At 40.9% G+C, this 23,416-nt stretch overlaps 1 protein-coding gene across 2 annotated transcripts in view; it reads right to left on the bottom strand.

Annotated features, from left to right (window-relative positions):
- MSRB3 (methionine sulfoxide reductase B3) overlaps positions 1-23,416 on the bottom strand; it is a 136,902-nt gene that overhangs the window by 47,964 nt on the left and 65,522 nt on the right. For both annotated transcript variants that reach the window (XM_066591572.1, XM_066591573.1), the window contains 2 exons: positions 13,184-13,261; positions 2,510-2,538 (listed from right to left, as the gene is read on the bottom strand). In XM_066591572.1, the coding sequence (XP_066447669.1) occupies positions 2,510-2,538; positions 13,184-13,261 (107 nt within the window). The remainder of the gene's footprint in view (positions 1-2,509; positions 2,539-13,183; positions 13,262-23,416) is intronic.

The raw sequence follows: 23,416 nt of genomic DNA on the forward strand, positions 1-23,416 counted from the left end.
CAACCTAAATAAATATATTTTACAGCACAATTTAAAAAAAATTAAAACACACTTTTGTAAGCTATAATGCATGAAAAGATGAATGTAGATACCCATGGAGGTCTAATTAAATCCAGGTTTCTAAATTTTCCTCATGATTTCATGGTAGCAGTATGCAGTTCAGGCTTGTTAATGAAGGCTATGCACCTGGTGGATTCTAGATGTCACGTCCTTGCTATAATTTCTCATTAGTCCAAATTTATTGTACATAGTTATGCTAGGAAAGTATTTTATTCTTTCAGAGCCTGTTTATATTTGTTCCTGCTTGTTTAGGTGATATAAAACATATTATAATGTACTTTAGTTACCATTTGACAATATATAATAAACCACCATTTAGCAATAATTTGCACCAATCAAAGGATAGGGATTCATATAGCAGCCGTGAGCGCTGCAGTCATGCAAGCCAACGTAACTTGCAAATGAAATGAATGGTAACTGAGTGTAGATTGTTAATGGCTGTACAGTTTGCTTAGAATCGGTCAGTTACCACTAAATGCATTTGCAATCATGCAAAATTGCATGGCTCTCGGGTTCATGGCTGCAAGTAGCCTGTTATGTGAGACCCACCCTTATATTTCTAACTACTACAGTAAGTAGAACCTGTTGGCAGTTTTATCATTCGCGGAGAGTAATTGTGAATGATCGCGGAAGATCACTGATGAGTGTTTTTTTTCCCACGTGGATGTAGACAATGCACAGCGTATTGCCTGCGTGAAAAAAAGAGCTCTCCCCCCCTTCCAGCCGGCACTCTGGCTTTTCTATCTATTTTCCTCTGAAGTTACGAGTGTTTCGGCTATATTAACAGTAGTTTGAAGATCTGAAACATTCAAGTGTGACAAATATGCAAAAATAGAAGTAATTGGGAGGAAGGCAAATACTTTTTCACAGCACTGTGTTATCCAAATATTACAGAATTCTGGTGTAAATCATGTCAAAAACCGGCATACATGCTGTGTGTCAGATCTGTCATGTGTTTTAGATACTTTGTGGCTAATTAAAGTCTTAAAATGTGCCAGACTTATTGTGCCAAATTGTTGTTGCAAAATACTGGTTTAAAGAAAGATAACACAGTGATGGGATAGGCTTGAAAAAAAAGTTTCCAACATGTCTATGAAGATGTGCCAGCTATCGCACAGCCTGCACCACTGCGACAATTTGGCAAATCATGAGCTGTCTCCTCTAGATTTGTGATGCCTGTATTTTAACCAATATTAACCCTTTCCAATCCAATTTGTATCCTGGTTTTCCTAGGGGGCTTACTCTTTTTCTGCCGTTATACAACTATGCTATATGCTGGCTAAAGCCAGTATTGCATGAGGTGACACGTTGGATAGGCTCCGACAGCAGAGAGGCTGGCAATATACAGTAAGAGAACCCTGACGGACATCTTCCAACATCGGAGCTGTACAGCTTTAAATCATAATGTCTTCAGAGGTCAGACAGTGGATTGGAAAGGGTTATTAATTCTGCTTAAATTTGCTTGAAAGGGCATCTGCACCCGCTAGAAAACCCCTATGTTCAGCTTGTTGGGCAAAAATGTGCATGCCTTTTGTGCTAATGGAGGAGATAAGAGTCCTCTCAACTAATCACTTTTTGACTTCATACTACTGGGTAAACCCAATAACAAAAGCAAAAGCAACTCCAGATGCATCAATTAATCGGTCTAAATAATGCAAAACAAGAAGAAGAAATTCAACACCTTCATTAAGAGACCTCACAGGATCCTGGAAAGGTGAGTATCTCCTTGACAGCCCTAGGCCACCAGGGAATTTTCAACTATGTCACTGTGAACTAGATCACCTAATAATTTAGAATAAATTACTAATTGTCCTCCCTAGACCAACAGGAATTATAATTACATATATTACATATAAAGGTAAACGTACGGGCTCAAAGTAGTTGGTCTGCTGAATCCAGGTATGTAAGTTTTATACTTATTTGCCCACCATTCCCCAGTTGTCAGCACTCAAACCTGCCCCTGAATGCATTAAATGAACTATATGGCACACGCAAAGTAGTCTTTGAGGCCGTAGTGTTTGCCCCACAAGTGGCTACCATTCAATATGTCATAACACATGCTAACTAGTCCATCTCGGCTGAAAGAGATGATTCAGTTAGCATTTAAATACTCTTCATATACCCTGTTTCCCCGAAAATAAAACAGGTTCTTATATTATTTTTTTCTCCAAAAGATTTTATTTTTTTACATGTATAGCTGTCTGGACACTATTTACATTGACCTTTTTATATTAACTGTAACCATGGCTTATTTTTGGAGTAGGGCTTATATTTCAAGCATCCTCAAAAACCCTGAAAATCATGCTGCATCCTCAAAAATCCTGAAAAAGTATGCTAAGGCTTATTTTCGGGGTATGTCTTATTTTCTGGGAAACAGGGGTATAAGCACTACAATACTTCAATGATTCCAATGTAATTAATACAAGAGTAATTTAATGGTCAATCATACCTGAGTTAGAGTCAAATTTTTTTTCAGACCTAGGCGAAAAGAAACAAAAAAAGTGTAAAAGACTGTAAATAAATGTTATATTCAAATAGAATGCACAGTGAGTATAGCATAGTATGTAAGGCCGAATGAAGACAATGTCCATCTAGTCCAGCCTGTTTTGCTCCTGTGTTGTTGATCCAGAGGAAGGTAAAAAAAAAAAACAAGAGCAGGAGCCAATTAGCCCTTTTGGGGAAAAAATTCCTTCCCGACTCCCTAATGGCAATCAGACTGTTCCCTGGATCAACCCCTAATAGTTCCTACCTGCCTGTATACCCGGATTAACAGGCTAAGGATTACCTAGGATTTATATCTAGTAATAACATTCCCCTCTAGAAAGACATCAAGCCCCTTTTTAAACTCCTCTATGGATTTTGCCATCACCACATCCTCAGGCAGAGAGTTCCACAGTCTAACTGCTCTTTCAGTAAAGAACCCTTTTCTGTGATGGTGATGAAACCTGCTTTCCTCTAGATGTAGAGGATGCACTCTCGTTACCGTCGCAGTCCTGGGTATAAACAGATCATGGGAGAGATCCTTGTATTGTCCCCTCATGTATTTATACATAGTTATTTGATCACCCCTTACCCGTCTTTTTTCTAAAGTAAATAATCCCAATTTGGATAGCCTCTCTGGGTATTCCAGTCCCATCATTCCATGTATTAATTTAGTCACCCTTCTTTGAACCCCCTCCAGCACTGTAACATCTTTCCTGAGCACCGGTGACCAGAACTGTGCGCAGTATTCCATGTATGGCCTGACAAGTGCCTTATATAGTGGAAGGATAATGTTCTCGTCCCTCGCCCCTATACCTCTTTTAATGCACCCCAAGACTTTATTTGCTTTTGCAGCAGCTGACTGGCATTGGTTACTCCAGTTAAATCTACAATCCACTAGTACCCCCAGGTCTTTTTCCATATCACTTTTCCCTAGCAGTACCCCATTTAGTGTGTATTGGTGACATCCGTTTCTCCTGCCCATGTGCATAACCTTACATTTATCAACATTGAACTTCATTTGCCATTTTGGCTGGCACACAATACCAGTTAAACGTTTGAACACAGTCGCAGTGGGGGTTTTCTTTATTTTATTTTTCCTTTTTCTACACATTAGGAATAAGAGTAAAGTCATTGTAACTCAGAAATAATACAAATTGAATTACACAGTGGCCAAAAAAAGACAATACAATTCAAAATTAGGATTCCTCAATGCAGCCACACTTTGCCTTGATAACAGCTTGATACACTCTTGGCATTCTCTCAATCAACTTCAAGACATAACCATCAGGGTTGTTTTCCATGTATGAGGAGCATTTGTCAGCTGCTTTTCAACTTTCAGTCCAACTCATTCCTAACTATCCTAGGTCAGGGAGCGGTGTCACCATTTTTGCCAGGTAGCTCCTACAGAGTCTGCGGTTGTGTTGTGGGTCACTACTCTGTTGAAAACAAATGATGGCCCAACCAAGAGCAAGCCTGATGAAATGGTATGTTACTGCAGAATGCTTTGATAGCCACGCTGGTTAGATGGGCTTATTTCTATATCTAAAAGAGTCACCAGCAAAGCATCCTAAAACTCTTTCCTTATAGTACACTTGCTAAATATTGGAAACCCACATCCAGCAACTGGTTCACCATCTCTGCATCTAAAAAGACATGGTTGTTAGAACCAAACATCTCAAATTTGTATTTATCAGACCAAGATGTGCATTGCCAATGTTCCTTGCTCCAAGCAAGTCTCTTCCTATTTGTTTTCATCATTAATGGTTATATTGCAGCAATTCTACCATGGAGGCCTGGTTCAGACAGTGTAATCTGAACAGCTGATGTTGATCATAAATGAACAGCAGCCTTCAAATTAGTAATCAAGCAGCAGACAAATCTCATTTGTCCTGTGCAGTAGAGGTATCTCTTGGTCTGCTATTCCTGTGGTGATCCTCATTAGATTCTGTTTCATCATAGCGCTTAATAGTTTTTGCACTGCACTTGAAAAAACTTTCAAAATTCTTAGGACTCGTTTAAACGAGTTTGGTTTACACGCTGCTACAGCATCGTGTAAACCATGCTGCTGCTCCATGCTCCACAGAGCAGCCCGTTCACATGTCCGTGCTGTGAGCAGAGTGCTGCCGCGGCTCCCATAGGAGCCTGTGGTCAGCACCACGACAGCGCTGCAGCACAAAGATGACAGGCGAGTCGGCACTCACTAGCCTATCTTTTTTACCAGCGCAGATTCTGCGCTGGTAAAAAAAAAGCTCCATGTGAGCGCTTCCATAGCAACCTATTTTGGATATACCCCAAATGTCACTAAAGTTCCAAATGAAATGGGTGTGTGAAAAAAAATTATCCTTACAAAACGTATAATTGTTTAATACATATCTTCAGGTACATTATTTATATCTATGTAAATAATTTCAAACATTTGAAGGAGTTATCCAGACAGGGCCTGCTGAGATACACCGTGGTCGGAGGGGAAGCACTGCTCTGACCTCTGTGTAGTGGCTGGTGCTTGTAATTGCAAGCGCAGTTCCCAATGATTTCAATGAGAGCTGCGCTTGCAATTACCAGCGCCGCCCGCTACAGGGGTCAGAGCAGTGCTTCCACTCCGACCACGGTGTATCTCATCAGGCCCTGTCTGGATAACTCCTTTAAGCTATAGACCTTTAGATTAAAATGTCTCTAAATCAAGAAAAAAAACAACATTCAGTCAGGAGTGTCCAAACTTTTGACTGGTACTGTACATAGTTATATATTTGCCTTAACCATATTGCAAAACAATTAGGAAGAAGTAAATAATTTAAGTCATAAAGAACTATTGCAGGGTATTGTACAAGCAATCAACTGATTGTGTGTTCAAGCCCCAGTAGATGACTAGAAAAATTATTTTGAAAAGATTTTTTAAAAATATTGAATTAAAAAACTTTTACCATTCCAGACTGCTAAAACATTACATTTATCCCAGATGATGACTGCCTTAAAAATTACACAATACCAGAAGTGCTGTTTTAGAATAAAAAATGATCAAGTAACCCAAAGTGGTACCACTAAAAATTATGGCTCCACCCCCCCCTCCAAAAATAAAAGCCCTCCCACATCTCCATCTACTGAGCTCAGAATTTGGCAACACAAAGCAATTTCTTTTAAAGCTTTTTATTTCAAGTAGTAAAGTATAACAAAATCTATGTAATTTTTGTATCGCTGTCCTTGTAAGGACCCATGGATTTAAATTAACATGTTATTTTTTTTTAACGCAAAATGAATGCCATAAAAACAAAACCCTAAAAGCAATGGTGAGAATTCACCCAACATAAACTTTCTAAAGACTTTCAATTAGAGATGAGCGAGCGTACTCACTAAGGCAAACTACTCGAGCGAGTAGTGCCTTATGCGAGTACTTGCCCGCTCATTTCAAAAGATTCGGGTGCCGGCGGGGGAGAGCGGTGAGTTGTGGGAGTGAGCAAGAGGGAGTGGGGGGAAGAGAGTGAGCAAGAGATCTCCCCCCCTGTTCCTCCCCGCTCTCCCCAGCCGCTCCCCGCCCCCCGCCGGCAGCTGAATCTTTTGAGACGAGCGGGCAGGTACTTGCATAAGGCACTACTCGCTTGAGTAGTTTGCCTTAGCGAGTACGCTCGCTCATTTATACTTTCAATACATTATATGGTACCATTAAAAAATACATCTTGTATGGTTATGTAAAAAAATTAAAAGGTCATAGTATTTGGAAGTTGGGGTTGAAAAAACAACAACAAAATGACTGCAACTTGAAGGGATCAACAGACTATGAATTCTTTTATAGAAAAAATATTTTTTCAATATTTAGGACATTACTAAATTGTATAATCTTGTATAGTGGTATAATACTGAAAGCGATGGTATATAGACATAAAGGGTTAAATTATATGCCAATATATCATGTACAATTTTGTACATACACACTTCTAAACATACATATGCATACATAAAGATGATAAATTCTAAGTGGCACTTCGGCAATAAGATTGTCTTCTATTTTGGGCCATATGGGAGGCATGGACAAAAGTCAAAATTTCCAGATGTTCACATCTTTCAAAAATAAATAACAGCATGATATGAATAACTGTAGAAAAAATGGTGTCACATCACACTGGAATTCACACACAACCACCAGCTGTTCCAGTCTACACCAGCCAACTTGTCACTGTATCACAAACAACAACTGCTCCATTTTTCTAAAATTGGCTAGTGGTTTCTGCCACCAGCAATAGTTTAGCAATCCACACAAGCCCCAGACCAGGGGATGGTGTATTCTTTATGGGCTTTATGAAGTTTTAAGTGTCCCCTACATCCCAGCTGTTTAAAGGGAAAATTTCCTTTTAACTACCATAACCTAATTTGACTGGGTACCTGAAGTGTTATAAGTAGTTATAAGTTTGTTAAGAAAGGGTACTTACTTATAAAGTAAGTCGGTGGAGTTCTCTATCGGGATTTTAGGCCTTTCAGGGATTTTAAGTACCTTTTCTTAACAAAACTAGGCTTGAAAAAGGGTCTAAACAACCCTGAAACGCGTTGCCTTGTATACCCTGTCTGCTTGTATGTACTCTTTATAATAAACCACTGGGTAAAGATTCCTGGGATCATCTAATTTAACTGTCCATCGGCTGACCTGGATTGGGGGAATTGGTAGGAATCCTAGTCCCCCAAGTGAAGTAAATTCTAAGATACCATAAATGGGACTGGGCTGCAAAGAGCTGAATTACCAGGCACAGGTGTTAAAATGGTGGGGGTGCCATATAAAAGTCCATTCAACACCTTCACTCCTGAGCTAGTTTTGTTGTTTTATTGACCCCGATTATCAAGAGGCATCTTTTTTATTTTTCTGTCAACATAGCCATATAAGGGCTGTTTTTTTTTGGTGGGAATAGTTGCATTTTATGATGGAACTACTTAGTGTACTATAGTAATCGTATAATTGTTCTTTGGCATAATTTTTATGGAATTTATGGTTTGGTGAAAATAACTCATTAGCTATATGTCATTATGATTACAGAAATACCAAACTTAGGCTACTTAAACATGGGTCAGTGTGATATTGGGCTGAGAAACGTGGCCTGATATGGGGTTCTTGAAAGTGCAATTTACCTGCAGATAAGATGGAACGCCCAGACATAGGACATGCTGCGATTTTGTTTCCTCTTACTGCATTCACCATTCAGGATAAACACTGCAATATTTTAATTAGTTCAAGGACTTTTATTGATGTGGTAATGCCAAAATAAATTTTAATGGGAAATGTTTTTTTTTATTTTAATATTTTATTCATGTATTATTATACATAGTTTTACAATTTTTTAATTAGTCCCCATAGGGGACTGGAACTTGTGATTGTTTGATCACTTGTATAATACACCGGAATACCTCTGCATTGCAGTATATTATGTATTTATGCTTTTATTGTAAGCCTAATAAACGGTGTCACATAATAGAGGAGCGATGGGGTGACTGAGGGGCTCATCCATTACCAGAGAGAATTGACATGTAAGGCCTCTTGCGATAAAGAAGGTTAAAATAGGCCATCAAACTAAAAGTCCTGGAAAATTGTTATAAAATTAACGACAGTAAGGAAAAATAGGCATCATAAAAGTTTCCACCATCATTCAATTGAATGTATTAATAAAAGAATTCTATCTCTATCAGCAGCCATCTATCAGACTAGACAGTAAATAATTCCAAGAGTTTATGTATTTTATAAGGTGCTAGTGGGGGAGAAACTCAGCCTTTGTGGGAATGTCATGTTTCAAATATAGGTTAATACTTGTTGTAAATTCAGGAGCCTTTGAAGCTGTGGGAAAACTTTACTTTGATAATTACAAGATGCTGCTGATGTGCTGTCATGCAGAATTAAACCAATGCCTGGGTCTATCTACTCTAACCTCTATGTGGAAGTATTGTCTTCAAACAACTTTCAAATCAATTAGTGCAGAAGTTTGAAGCATGCTTATGGTATGAATTGCATATTGTCGAATGACTCTTTAGCAATATGGTTACAAAGCAGACAGAAACCAGTGAATATATTTTTTTATGTAAGAAAATCATAAAGTACAAACAGTGCAGAAGTTGTAAACATGTTGAAGAGGTACATGCATAAGAAAGAAAAACACTACATAGAAATAAGGACAATTTGGCACTAATATGGCATCATGGTCAGTACTCAATAAATGGCAATTTAAAGTCTTCAAAAGGACAAAGACCACTAAAAAATATATGGCAGATTATGGAGAAGGGAGGAAAGTTACAGTATTAGCTAAAAAGTGATAGCAACTATCTAGTGGCCCTAGGGAAGTAAGGGCAAAAAGGTCTGGTCTTTGTGTAGGACTTGTATCTGACTTTCTTTCCATGGCAAAAAAATGGAATTTACCTTATTCACACAGGCTACAAAATCACAAGATTTTGTAGCGCTACAAAAACGCATGTATCTGAAGCCCATGGTTTCCAACGGGTTCTTTTACATGAGAGATGTTTCACATGGGCGACATGGCATCACCGCAAGAAAATCACAGCGATATCGCATCACTGGTTCATGAGATATCGCTGCATCTTCTCGCAGCAATACCGCGATTTTGTAGCACTACAAAGTCGACTTCGTAGCAAAATATGCAAGGGTTTTCCGGGCTAAGGCTTGAAATATAAGCCCTATCCCGAAAATCAGCCATAGCTGAAGAAAAATCTTTTTAAAAAAGTATACAATAACCTCTCCCGTGCTGCAAGCACTGACTGTGATTGGCTGATGCTTAGCCAATCACAGTCAGCACTCGATGAATGGCTGTGATTGGTTAATGGAGAGCTGGTTATGATTGGCTAAGCGTCAGCCATTCACAGCCCGTGCTTCCAGGAGGAGGGGATTTTTTCAATTCCCGGCCAGAGGATGATGAAGAGAAACAGTGCTGGAGGCCCAGGGAGAAGACACGGCCGGGCTTAAGGCGCTTCTAAGGTGATTTATGTGTTTTTTTAAATTTTAGCCTGCAGTAAGGGTGCATTCACATGAGCGTGTGCGTACATAGGTGTGCACAAAACCGTGAACCCACGTATGTGCACAAACATGCGTGAATGCAGGTCCGTCCAGCAATGGTACCGCAACTGCTGCCAGCAACCCCACTGAAAGCAATAGGATCCTGGCAACCCCGCAGTGATTTTCAGGGAAGGCCCTTCCCTGAAAATCATCCCTGGCTTATGTAAAAAAAAAATAAAAAATTATATATATATATATATATATATATATATATATATATATATATAAAACTTACCTGTCCGCCGCTGCTCTGTAAATATTCCCCGTTCCCCGTATTCAAGGTGTTCAGCGAACAAGAGAACTCCCTTCGGGGAGTGAAGAATCCCCTGATGTTCTTCCATCGCTTCTGCAGGGATTTTCAGGGAAGAGCTTTAAATATAAGAGCTTAGATTAGAGCTTTGACAGCAGGATTTCCTACTGTCAAAGTTGCATCGCACTGCACGAAAATTGCGTTTCATGCAATGCGATGCAACAGAGAGGAAGGATCCATAGGGAAACAAGGGATACAAAACCTCATGAGTCGCGGGCATATCGCCGGACCCGCAAGGTTTTTGTGTCGGGCTGTTGTACGCTACAAAACATTGCATGTGTGAAGTAACCCATAGGAAAGCATCGGCTTCTCATACATGCGATTTGTAGCATTGTAGCAACGCGTAAAAATTTGTTGCCCGTGTGAACAAGGCCTAAGGCCTTACAAGATCTCTCCACATGGGCTACAAAATTTTGCTACAAAACCATCACTACAAAACACATGTATGTGAAGCCCATGGTTTGCAATGGGGTTTTTCAGGGTACAAAACATGGCTCATGTGAAAGAAGCAATTGGAAACCATGGGCTTCACATACATGTGTTTTGTAGTAATGATTTTGTAGCCCATGTGAAAGAGGCCAATAGCAGACTTAGGGTGCCTTCACATTTGCGATTGCGATATCGCTGCGCTTTTCATTCTTATGCGTGCTCTTTACAGCCCTCCTATTTGTTTCTTTTCTTGGAAGGGGAGCGCTGCGGGTTTGCAAAGCATATGTAAATCTATCAACTAGTAGGGTACCATACTGATACCCTAGTTTAATGCATCTGTCCAATAGGAGGTTTTTTCCTTCAAGTGCTAATGACAGAAAATGATTTGTTACATCTGCAAGATGCCCATTACATTGTTAAATCAACACCCGCTCAGAGCTCCCTCACTACGGCCCCTAAATCACAGAGCAGTAGTACTTTACTATCTCTGCAGTTCTTATAAAAAGGACACACAGGTACACCTTTGTGAGGAGATCCCAGTCAGTCACCAGCTATGGTCTAAAATAGTGTGTCTCAAGTAAATAAAAAAACTGCTGTGGCCCTTAGAATAAAGTGCACTGGCTACCACTATGCAAGGAGCCACAGCTGAGCACCATTCAAGAGAATGGGATCATACTGTAGTACTCCGCACAACTGAAGGCTGGGAACAGCACTGTTAGGGGAAAATGCTGAATGCTAAATCAGTGCTGTGGCTCCTTAATTCTGAAGATCAGCACAGCTCCGAGAGGGTGGACCCGCTCATATTATAAAGTGATGTCATATCCTAGCTTCAATCTCACTTCCTATATAAAGATATTATCAGATAATCTGAACAAAGAGAGACAGTAAATTAGTTGGGTTGTTTCAATCCCTCCTGTCCATACATCACCCAACTCACGCACTTCGCTCTGCCAACACAGTCAGACTAGACGTCCCCCTAATATGAATCTCACATGCTCGCCTCCAGGACTCCATCAGGGCAACACTTGCCCTATGGACGCTCTACCCCAAGACATCCGGACAATCCCTGATGCACAACATTTCAGACGTGCACTAAAGACCCACCTCTTCAAAGAAGCATACCAACTCTCCTAATTTAATCCCCGCCCTCAAATGATGCCCTCCTTTATACTCCCTGTCACCACATCTCCTGTACCACCCCACTCCGCCCTCATTGAGCTCCCCCATGAATTAAAGTGCTGTGGAATAAGTATACAAATAAAGATTATTATTATATTATATATCATTGATTTTTCTGATGAATTTCCACAAAAAGTGAATTCCGCTGCAGCCTGTAGAACAATTCCATTCCATCTGGAAGGTCCCATAGAATGCAGTGAAACAAAAAGAAAGCGTTTTTTTTTTTTGTTTTTAAGTTTTAAGTATATATAATTTGTATAGCCGAAATTCAATAACTTGCAGAATGATGTTAACAGGCAGAATAAAGCAAACCTTTATACCATATAATTGTGTCACTTTAAAAAGTTTTTTTTATACAGCGTACATAGGAATATGAAGACTTTCAACCTAAAATGGATACCCCCATTTATCCTGTGTTCAGAAACATACCCATTGTGGCCCTAATCTTATGTCTGTATGCTCCACGGGGCCCAAACCAAAAGGAGCAGCCGGTGGCTTTCAGAACAGACATTTTGCTTGAAGGTGATCTAGGCTCCATTGCCCTTTTGTAGAGCCCTGGAGAAGCCAAAATGATGGAGAAACCCCATTTTGAAAACTAGACCCCTAAACAAATTCATCTAATGTTGTACTGCGTATTTAACCCCATAGTTTTTGAATTAATCTAAGCAAAGCAGTAGGCAAAAAATTACGATTTTCATTTTTTTGGCAATTGTGTCAATTTAAAAAGCAGGTTTTTTTGTACAACAAAGTAGTTGTTCAGTAGTTTTTTGTTTTTTTTACAGATTTTTGCGTGCAGGGTACATATTGTGTTCAATTTACTGTACAGGTCATTACAGATTTGATTATACCAAATATGTGTATTTATTTTTATATAAAGAGGGGAAGTTTTTAAAAAAATATTTTTACATGTTTTTTTTTACTCTCTTTATTATTTTTTATGTCCCTGTATGGGACTTGAACCAGAAAAGCTATTATCATTATTATAATGCATTGATTACTTCTGTATGGCAATCCTTAATTGCTTACAATAGCAAGATCATTGTCTAACATTCGGTTGCCATGGCAACCCAACTGGCCCTCCGCAATTACATAGCGGAGTGCTGATGACATCACAGAGTGAGCGTGCGCTCACTCTGTGAACCTTTTACATGGCGCAGCATATAAGGGGTTAACAGCAGGAGGCTGGCTGTCAATCAGTCTGAGCCTGTGCCATCCACAGGATGTAAATTTACGTCCTACTGCATTAAATACTATGCGCCCAGGATGTAAAGTTACTTCCTGCAATGTTAAGGTGTCAATATTTCCACCATCTTGGGGGGCTTGGCCTGAGTACCTGAATGGCCGCATAGGTGGAATCCGACCCGCCTGTGGACCTGAGATCTCAAATAACAGTCATCTTTCCTTGTATCTAATTACAGCGTTGGGCGCGTGATTACCACACTGTGCCATATACCTACCTCAGCGCCCCCCCCCCCCCCTTCCCCTAACACTGACACTGGTGGATAATGGAGCACAATCTGTACATAAAGTGAAAACCTCACTCATAAAAGAGTCATGAAGCTAACATGTGAATGTAGTTCAACAATTAGGGGAAAAAATAATAATAATAATTTGTGTAATTGCGTAAAGTTAAGGCTTGAATGACTAGAATGGATGCAACGATTATATTTAGTGCGCCGACTTACCTGAAAAGAGTTGCTCCACAGACAACACATTTGTATGTCCCAGTTGCTGTGTTGTACGTGTATTCTCCGGCAAAGGCACTGCAATAATAGTGTGTTTACAAACATGAGAGTTGGAAATGTTTCAACATAACACATTAAATAAAGTGAAATATGCCTAGTGGAAGTGCACATCCTCAGTACAATGCGCTTTCTCAGTACCTAGTTAAAATTCTCATTTTACATGGGATTTTAAGAATGACCTAATCTCTCGTTGCTGGCATGCACTAAATCATTCTGCTAGTAAGTGATCTGAATGGCAAATCTTCTGAGCCAAGGTTATGATCTGCTGCCAACTCTTGATGGTCTGTATTGCCAGTGATTCACATTGGGCAAATAGTCTGCTGTCCAAGGAAGAGAGCATTGCCTATTAAATGAGCCCCCATGTGTGGTACAGAGCCTTTTCAGGTCATGAATGGAAACAAGCAGTTACATCATTAATACATTTGGATCAGAGGTAAGCCGGGGCTCGCTGCCAAGCTGCATGGTATAAATTAGACAACAAAATGGTTAGTCCTTGGCAAGCTATGCTTCATGCTGGAATCAGCTGAGACAGACTTTATTCACTAAAAACACTTTTGGAAGGGAACACTTTTTTTCTTCAGGACGCAGGGCTCGCGGCCAAGGACTAAAGCCATGTGAGGGCAGTTATTGAACATTTTTGACATTCCAACCACAAATGAGCCAATAAATATTTTCTCCACATGTGCTTCAAAAAGAAATTGGAGTGGAGTGGAAAGGAACTGAATTATGCTACCTTCTCACCCAGCCAAAACGTCTATGCTTACAATGACCACCTTCAGAATCAAGTCTTTCTGGCACACGGCCACTGTGTGCTCGGTTATGCCTTTCAGAAATATGTACCCAAACCCTTCTCACTTCCACACATTCTGCAGTAAAGTAAAACAGACCTTGCATGCTGCATTAGTAGTTTCATTGACCAAATAGAAAGCATTTGCAAGAACACAGATCTATGTGTGTTCCAGTAAACATGTACATTAAAAAAATAAAAGCAATACATAAAGACACTAACCTACATATACCAGTGTGTTCCGAAGTGAAATATATACTTTTTCACAGCTTACAAGCAAAAACTGGAAACAGGATAGTCATGCTTTTTGACAACCCCAGTTGCTCCTCCTCCCAGCAACTCCCTCAAATTAGACCCCACCCTAATTTATTCAAGCAAGTTGCTTTCCAGCATGGATCATTTAGTTAGTGAAACAATCGGTGTGACATTCCTTTCTTCTCCTTTTTTGAGAGTCTGGTTGAACAGTACCTCTGAAGGACTAGACCACTACACACACAGCAGCAGATGCAGAACTTCTTGCCAGCTGTGCATGGAACCTATAGGTCTCTAGCTGGTTTTAAATTATATAGCATATCTTCATTTTATAATCTCACAAATTTTACAGGGGTTTGCTGAGCTTATAGAAAATCTAGAAAAGTACTTAAAGTTTCTAGAAAGTAAGTGAGCCCTTTTGAATAACTTGGATTTCTGCATTAATTACTAATAAAATGTGGTCTCATTGTGAGCAAAGTCACAATTATAGACAAACACAAGCTAGTTAAACTAATAATAATAATCTTTATTTATCTGTAGCACCAACATATTCCACAGCGCTTACAGAACAGGGGGAATAGAAACAAAACCACGGTTACATGTAGTAATCAGTTGGAGACAGTAGGGGTGAGGGTCCTGCTCCAACGAGCTTACAAACTACAAGTAAAGGGGTGATACAGAAGGTAAAGGGCTGGAGGTGTGCACGGTATGGCGAGGTGGAGAGTGAGGGATGTTATACACATAGACAATGGTCAGACATTTAGCCGTTTGACGGCAGAAACGGTGTGACTGCAGGGGTGGTTAATTGCAGCTAGCAGGGATTGCAGTCAGTAGGTCAGGGAGCATGTTATCAGTTATAAGCTGTTGTACTATTCATGTATTTTAATAAGCTTGTTGTATAAATATCCACAATGCAGAAAGAAAAACTAAGTAAATCATTGAATTTAATAACCTGTACATCCCCTCTTGGCATGCTGGCACTACACATCCCACTGCCACTCCACATCCTACGGTGTTTTTTACCCTTGCTTTGTCTGGGCGTCTATTTACCTCTCTCTGCATGACCCTTTATTACAGGATGTAAGGTAGTGCTATAATTATTTACTGTGTTTACACACAAAAAATCTACTAGTGAAACATCGCTTTGCTGCCTCCCTACTCACTGGACCCTGCACTACCTGCTGCCCAGAATATGAAACACAAGCTCTGCAGAGCACTGGCGTAACTATAGGGGATGCAGTTGCACTCGGGCCCAGGACCCTTAGGGGGCCATTAAAGCCTCTTTTCTCCATATAGGGAGCCCAGTACTATGAATAAAGCATTATAGTTGGGAGTCCTGTTACAGGTTTTGCATTGGGGCCCAGGAGCTTCAAGTTAAGCCTCTGCATTAAGTGGTAAAGAGAAGTGAGGGTTTCCCCAAGATAAACTTTTGCACCCGGTTCCATGAGTCTTTGGCTACGCCCCTGCTCCAAGGACAGAGGGAGACCACAGCCATGTGATGTGAGAAGCCTCATACTACAGGGAGGAGTAGGAAGCTAACCATGTGTTCAGAGTACAGGACATCACACAAGCAGCGGACTGACATACGGATCATGGTAAGGTGACTGCATGCGAGACTGGCTATTTTTTTTCCTCACAACTCCCCCATGGCATAGAACACCCCCTATTTACTAAAAGAATGAAAACTGTTTTTACATGGAGCTGTGAACCAGGGTTTTCTATAAGAAGCAGTTCTGTGAACACACACTGCATTAGTACTTGTCACTTGTTGTCCCCTCTAAGTATACAGAACACAGCCAATAATATAGAACCAAGCCTAACCATTTATACGGACCCCAGAACAGTCTCCTCCTTTAGACTGACTCTGGTACCTGCGTAAACAGAACCTGCAAGCTACTTGGCTTAAATCAAGAAACCAGTGTGGGATCCCTCACTACTCTGCAATACACTGTCTAAAATACACTCCTTGTCAAAAAAAATCAAGCAACTAGAAGAAGTTGTTGGAATTGCATGAAACTTTCTATGTGATTGCAACATTGATAAAAGTAAGTGATTACAATATCAGAGCAAAAGGATAATGTTTTGAGAAAAAGAGAACACTTGAATGGTGGTTCTAGTACCCTGTTGTACCGCCACTAGCTTGGATATAAGATGTGATACAGGCAGACATGGAGGCTCTAGTACCCTGTTGCACCGCCTCTAGCTTGGATACAAGATGTGATATGGGCGGTCATGGAGGCTCTAGTACCCTGTTGTACCACCTCTAGCTTGGATGCAAGATGTGATACAGGTAGGCATGGTGGCTCTAGTACCCTGTTGTTCCGCCTATAGCTTAGATACAAGATGTGATACAGGCAGGCATGAAGGCTCTAGCACCCTATTGTACCGCCCCTAGCTTCGATGCAAGATGTGATATGGGCGGGCATGGAGGCTCTAGTACCCTGTTGTACCGCCTCTAGCTTGGATACAAGCTGTGATACGGGCAGGCATGGAGGCTCTAGTACCCTGTTGTACCGTCTCTAGCTTGGATACAAGATGTGATACAGGCAGGCATGGAGGCTCTAGTACCCTGTTGTACCGCCTCAAGCTTGGATACAAGATGTGATATGGGCGGGCATGGAGGCTCCAACTTGGAAAGGGCATGAGTTTGCACGATCTAGAGGCTCAGTTACAGCAAATGTGTAGCGATATTCTGCAGGATACCATACAGAGCCTATATATATCCATGCCTGCCTGTATCACATCTTGTATCCAAGCTAGAGGCGTCCCAGCAGGGTACTAGAGCCTGCATGCCCCCCGGTATCACATCTTGTATCCAAGCTAGAGGCGGTACAACAGGGTACTAGAGAAGTCTATGGGAAAGCATGCACACAGCAGTTTAAAAAGAGTCAGATTTTCACGCCATGCGAGAAATTCACTGGCGGACATCACGGCAACAGGAGAGCGGGTGCATATAAATTAAAAAAACCTCCCCGACTCCCTGTCACATCCCTGAACAGCACCATAACTTAGTTTATGGTGCTGTTCCAAGGTGAAAGATTCCCTTTTACAAAAGAGCTTAAAACTGGGACAAAAAAGCCTGTCTTCTGACTGACAACCAAATCACAAAAGGTCTCTGCATCCAGATATCTATTCAGCAGCAGAGATGATTTCCATGGTAGTATGTGCACTGATAGGCTAAGTTCACCTCCGCAAACTATTTTTATTTTATTGTTCCAATGCATCTAAAATGGAAAAGGCTTTGCAACTTGTTGATTTCATGTCTACGGCTCCTATGCATCACCATTTTAATTTTCCACAAACTACTGTGTAGTCTGATCCTGCATCTATACTCCCCTTCATCTGTTTCCCATTTGTTGCCAACATACTCAACACATATTGGCAAGACGTAGAAGACGGGTGGAAAGTAGTATGACGGTAGAGAAGGTAGCAATAAATGCTATAATAAAAGAGATTCAGTACATAATTAAACCCCAAAGCACTCACTCTTATACATAATAAAGAACTATTTGTCTGTAAGATAGACAGAGAGAAAATTAATAACTCCTGAATAGTACTCTACAGTCAAGCCAAAAATTCTATTCACTTTTTTTTATTTCTATCCATTTATTGGAATGTGGGGAGGCTGTGTGCCAACCAGTCAGAAGCCGATCCAGGAAGGAGAGCGGTAACGGGCCAGTAAAGACTGTTCATGCTGCCCACAATCTTCTCCCTTCAGCTCTGAAAACTGAGTTCAGCTCAGGAAGTAGAAGTCACACATAAGTAGCCACGAGCTAGCAGTTTACCGATGAGATCTGTTTGGTGGAATAAGGGAGGTTTCAGACAGCCATATGCAGAACTACGCCCTCTACTATGGAGCGTAGTAGCGCATGAACGACTTTTTTCTCCCCTCCCCAGGCTTTTCACACTCCGCACCATAGCTCAGGAGTTTGAAAAAAATGCAGGAAGATAGGTCCTGCCCTATCTTTCCCACACGTAGTTTGAATTGTAGATCTGCCTAGTTATGCAGTTACGCATGGATACAGAACATAGGCGATTTGATATTTATAGTGTTTTAACACACCTGTGAGAGTTGACATACCAGGTTTCCCTGAAAATAATAGCATAGTAACGTAGTATGTTAGGCTGAATGAAGACAATCTCCATCTAGTTCAGCCTGTTTCAACACCCCCCCCCCCCCCCCTTTTGGTCCAGAGGAAGGCAAAAAAAGAAAAACGCAACTCAATTTAGCTCATTCGGAGAAAAATTTTTTTCTTCCAGCCAGAGTAATCCCTGCATCAACATTTCAGATAAACAACCCCGCTGGTCACCTAATGTCTTTATCCTGTAATATCATAGCGCTCTAGGAAGACATCTAGTCCCCTCTTAAACTACTCTATGGATTTTGCCATCACCATGTCCTCAGGCAGAGAGTTCCACAGTCTCACTGCTCTTACAGTAAAGAACCCCCTTCTGTGTTGGTGATAAAACCTGCTTTCTTCTAGATGTAGAGGATGCCCTCTAGTTACCATCACAGTCCTGGGTATAAACAGATCATGGAAGAGATCCTTGTATTGTCCCTTCATGTATTTATACATAGTTATTTGATCGCCCCTTAACCGTCTTTTTTTCAGGGTAAATAATCCCAATTTTGATAGCCTCTCTGGGTATTCCAGTCCTCTCATTCCATTTATTAACTTAGTTGCCCTTTTTGAGCCCCCTCCAGCACTGCAACATCTTTCCTGAGCTCCGGTGACCAGAACTGTGCGCAGTATTCCATGTAGGGCCTGACTAGTGCCTTATATAGTGGAAGAATGATATTCTCAACCTTTGCCGCTATACCTCTTTAAATGCACCCCAAGACTTTATTTGCTTTTGCAGCAGCTGATTAGCATTGATTGCTCCAGTTAAGTCTACAGTCCACTAGTACCCCCAGGTCTTTTTCCATATCACTTTTCCCTAGCAGTACCCCATTTAGTGTGTATTGGTGACATCCGTTTCTCCTGCCCATGTGCATAACCCTACATTTATCAACATTGAACTTTCTTTGCCATTTTTCTACGCAAGTCTCCAGTTTATCTAGTTTGTAGCCGTACATTGTCCTCTGTTGTATTAATTGTCTTGTATAATTTAGTATTATCTACAAATATTGATATTTTTCTGTGCAATCCCTCTGTCAGGTCATTGATAAATATATTGAACAGAATGGGGCCTAGTACTGAGCCCTGTGGCACCCCACTAGCAACGGTGGCCCAATCAGAGTACGAACCATTTATTACCACCCTCTGTTTTCCATCTTTGAGCCAGTTCTTAACCCAGATACATACGTTTTCGACCAGTCCGAGCTTTCTCATTTTATCAACCTATTATGCAGCACAGTGTCAAATGCTTTAGAGAAATCCAGATATACGAGATCAATAGACTCTCCCAGGTCCAGCCTAGAACTTACTTCATAGTAGAAGCTGATCAAATTGGTCTGACAAGATTGACCCTTCATGAACCCATGCTGATGAGGAGTTATGCAGTTGTTTTCCTTGAGGTATTCTAGGATGGCGTCTCTCAGAAACCCCTTAAATATTTTTCCAATTATTGAAGCGAGACAAACCGGCCTGTAGTTACCAGGCTCTCTTTTAGACCCCTTTTGTATATTGGAACCACATTGGCAATGCGCCAATCCAGTGGTACAACCCTGATCTCAATAGTGTCCATAAATATAAGAAATAGTGGTCTAGCAATCATGTCACTTAGTTACCTTAAAGGAGATGTCCCGAGGCAGCAAGTGGGGTTATACACTTCTGTATGGCCATAATAATGCACTTTGTAATATACATTGTGCATTAATTATGAGCCATACAGAAGTTATAAAAAGTTTTTTACTTACCTGCTCCGTTGCTAGCGTCCTCGTCTCCATGGTGCCGACTAATTTTTGGCCTCCGATGGCCAAATTAGCCGCGCTTGCGCAGTCCGGGTCTTCTGCTTTCTTCTATGGAGCCTTTCGTGCAGGATGCCGGCTCCGTGTAGCTCCGCCCCGTCACGTGCCGATTCCAGCCAATCAGGAGGCTGGAATCGGCAGTGGACCGCACAGAAGAGCTGCGGTCCACGAAGATAGAGGATCCCGGCGGCCATCTTCAGCGGTAAGTATTGAAGTCACCGGACCGCCGGGATTCAGGTAAGCGCTGTGCGGGTGGTTTTTTTAACCCCTGCATCGGGGTTGTCTCGCGCCGAACGGGGGGGGGGTTTAAAAAAAAAAAAACCCGTTTCGGCGCGGGACATCTCCTTTAAAACCCTTGGGTGTATTCCATCTAGGGCCAGCGATTTATCAATTTTAATCCTCTTTAACCAGCTTTGTACTTCCTGCTGTGTTATGCATGCAATATTTAGTGGGTGAGGGGGTCGTTTTATTCCCCTGCATCTCGTGTTACATTTCTTTTTCATTCGTGAATACACTTGAAAAGAAACTATTTAATAGATCTGCCTTCCTCCCATCATTTTCTATGATTTCTCCTGCATTATTTGTTAAAGGGACAGTGCTCTCAGTGCAGATCCTTTTACGGTTTATATAATTGAAGAATAGTTTAGGGTTATTTTTGCTCTCTTTGGAGATCAGTCTTTCTGCCTCCTCCCTAGCAATTTTTATATTTTCTTTACATGATTTCTTTTTTTCCCTGAATGATTTTAACGCTTCTTCTCTGACTTCTTGTTTTAGTAGTTTAAATGCTTTCTTTTTTTTTATTGTCCTCCTTACAGTCTTGTCAAGCCACATTGGTTTCTTTCTACTTGTAGTTCTTTTATTTTTAAATAGTATGAACTCACATAAGGTAATTAGGATGTTTTTAAACTTTTCCTATTTGTCGCCTGTACTGGTATTTATGAGGATGTTGTCCTAATTAATGTTACCGATAGTAGTTCTGAGCTGATCAAATTTAGCTTTACTAAAGTTTACTTTTTTTGCTGCTCCCTGATAAGGCTTCTTATTGAATGAGAGCTGGAAATTAATTATATTGTCGACACCATTTCCCAAGTTTCCCTCCACCTGCACCCCAGTGATTCTGTCTGGTTTGTTAGTTATTAATAAGTCCAGAGTAGCCCTTCCTCTAGTTGGCTCCCGCACAGGTTGGGTAAGGTAGTTATCTTTAATTGTTCTCAAGAACTTATCACCCTTGTGAGATTTGCAGGTTTCGTCTTCCCATATTATATCCAGATAAATAAAGTCCCCCATAATAATTACTTCATTGCGGTTTGACACCTCTTCTATTTGCCTTAATAATAAGATTTCAGTTTCTTCTGTTGCTTTTGGTGGCCTCTAGAAAATGCATATCAGGATTTTGTTATTTTTTTCTCCCTGTATTTCTACCCACAGGGATTCCACGCGATCATCTCCTACATCTATATATTCTCGTAGCCTCAGCGTTAAGTACAATTTAACATACAGACATACCCCTCCCCTTTTCTGAATTCCACGGTCTCTTCTGAAGAGAATTATAGCCCTATAAATTCACCGCCCAATCACACGTATTATCAAGCCATGTTTCCGTTATTTCCACTATATGGTAATTTTCATCAGACATTCTCACTTCGAGCTCACCCACTTTACTGATCAGACTTCTTCCATTCGTTGGCATACAATTTATATGGTGATTGTTGTTCTTTATATTCATTGCGCTACTAATGGTACGATTAGCTGTTCTGTCAGTTCTAATTGTACTAACCCCACCCTCTGCTCGACCCCCATTCCCATTACTTGGTCCCAGGTCCCTATCTACAATGTCTACGCCCCTGCTTCTTTTTGCTCTCCCCACCTTTCCCTAGTTTAAGCCCTCCTCCAGCCTTCTAGCCATCTTCTCCTTCAGCACAACTGCACCCTCCCCATTGAGATGCAGCCCATCCCTACAGTAGAGCCTGTAGACGACAGCAAAGTCAGCCTAGTTCTTCAGAAACCCAAACCTCTCCTTCTTAAACCAACTTTTGAGCCACTTGTTTACCTCCCTAAGATCCTGCTGCTTTTCTAGTGTGGCTTGTGGTGCAGGTAATACCCTGTCTTATAATAATTTTTGCCCCAAAAGAGGCACTAGGTCTTATTTTTTGGGGGTGCCTCATTATACTTACCTAGCAGGCTTGGTCTAGGTTCTCCTGCTGCTCTCTGAAGCGCCAGTACGCTTCTTGCAGTCCTCGGCTGCCCACAGAAGATCGTTTTCTGGTTATAAGATTCATAAATCCCACCTCCAGAAAGCAATGGCTCTGATTGGTTCTCGAGCGCTGCTCAGCCAATCAATGCAGTGCTCAATAAACCAATGCGATGGCTGTGATTGGTTCATCGAGCACTCCATTTATTAGCTGAGCATGCTCGAGAATCAATCAGAGCCATCATTTCCTGGAGGCGGGATTTATGAATCCCGAAACCAGGAAGCAATCTTCTGTGGGCGGCCAAGGACTGCAAGCAAGCACGCCGGAGCTCCGGAAAGCAACGGGAGGACTAGACCACGCCTGCTAGGTAATATATTGATTTTTTAATGTAATGCAGTTAGGACTTATTTTAAATCCCCAAAAAATCAGGTTAGGGCTTATTTTCAGGGTAGGTCTATTTTTGGGGAAACACAGTAGTAGTCATATTGGTTTTCTTTTGAAGACTACAGCAGCATTTTACACTGTACCCTTACTTACTCTTCAGGGACTGCTGCATTATGATGTTGCCATTATGCTTGAAGTAGAAGATTGCATGTTTTTGATAGGATGCAGTGTTTCATTTCGGATATTAAATTGTAGTGCTGTGGGTGATTTCCTTTTGCTGACCCTACTGACATGTTAGCAGATGCAGGTTGTTTTATGACATCTTGTGTCTGCATTACATTGGGAAAAAGCTTTCTAAAGGATTCTTCAAGCTTACGGAAATTAAAATTAAGTTTCTGGAAGTTATCATCAAAACAAAGGGCAAAACATGGTATTTTGGAATTGTTATTTCTGCAGTTCAGTGTTAGGCACCTGAGTCTTGGTTTTAGCTTCTACCAGGTGCAATATCTACAGGGTGGCCCAGAAAATGTATACACACTTCAACATGAAAAATATCTGCATAAAAGCTTTATTTACCAGAGTTATATAGACATCAAAGGATCGCTGTAAGTCATGTTTGACTTCTGCAATCACATTAGGTACTCAAA

Source organism: Eleutherodactylus coqui, chromosome 2 (assembly GCF_035609145.1).
Source record: "Eleutherodactylus coqui strain aEleCoq1 chromosome 2, aEleCoq1.hap1, whole genome shotgun sequence".
Taxonomy (NCBI): Eukaryota; Metazoa; Chordata; class Amphibia; order Anura; family Eleutherodactylidae; genus Eleutherodactylus; species Eleutherodactylus coqui.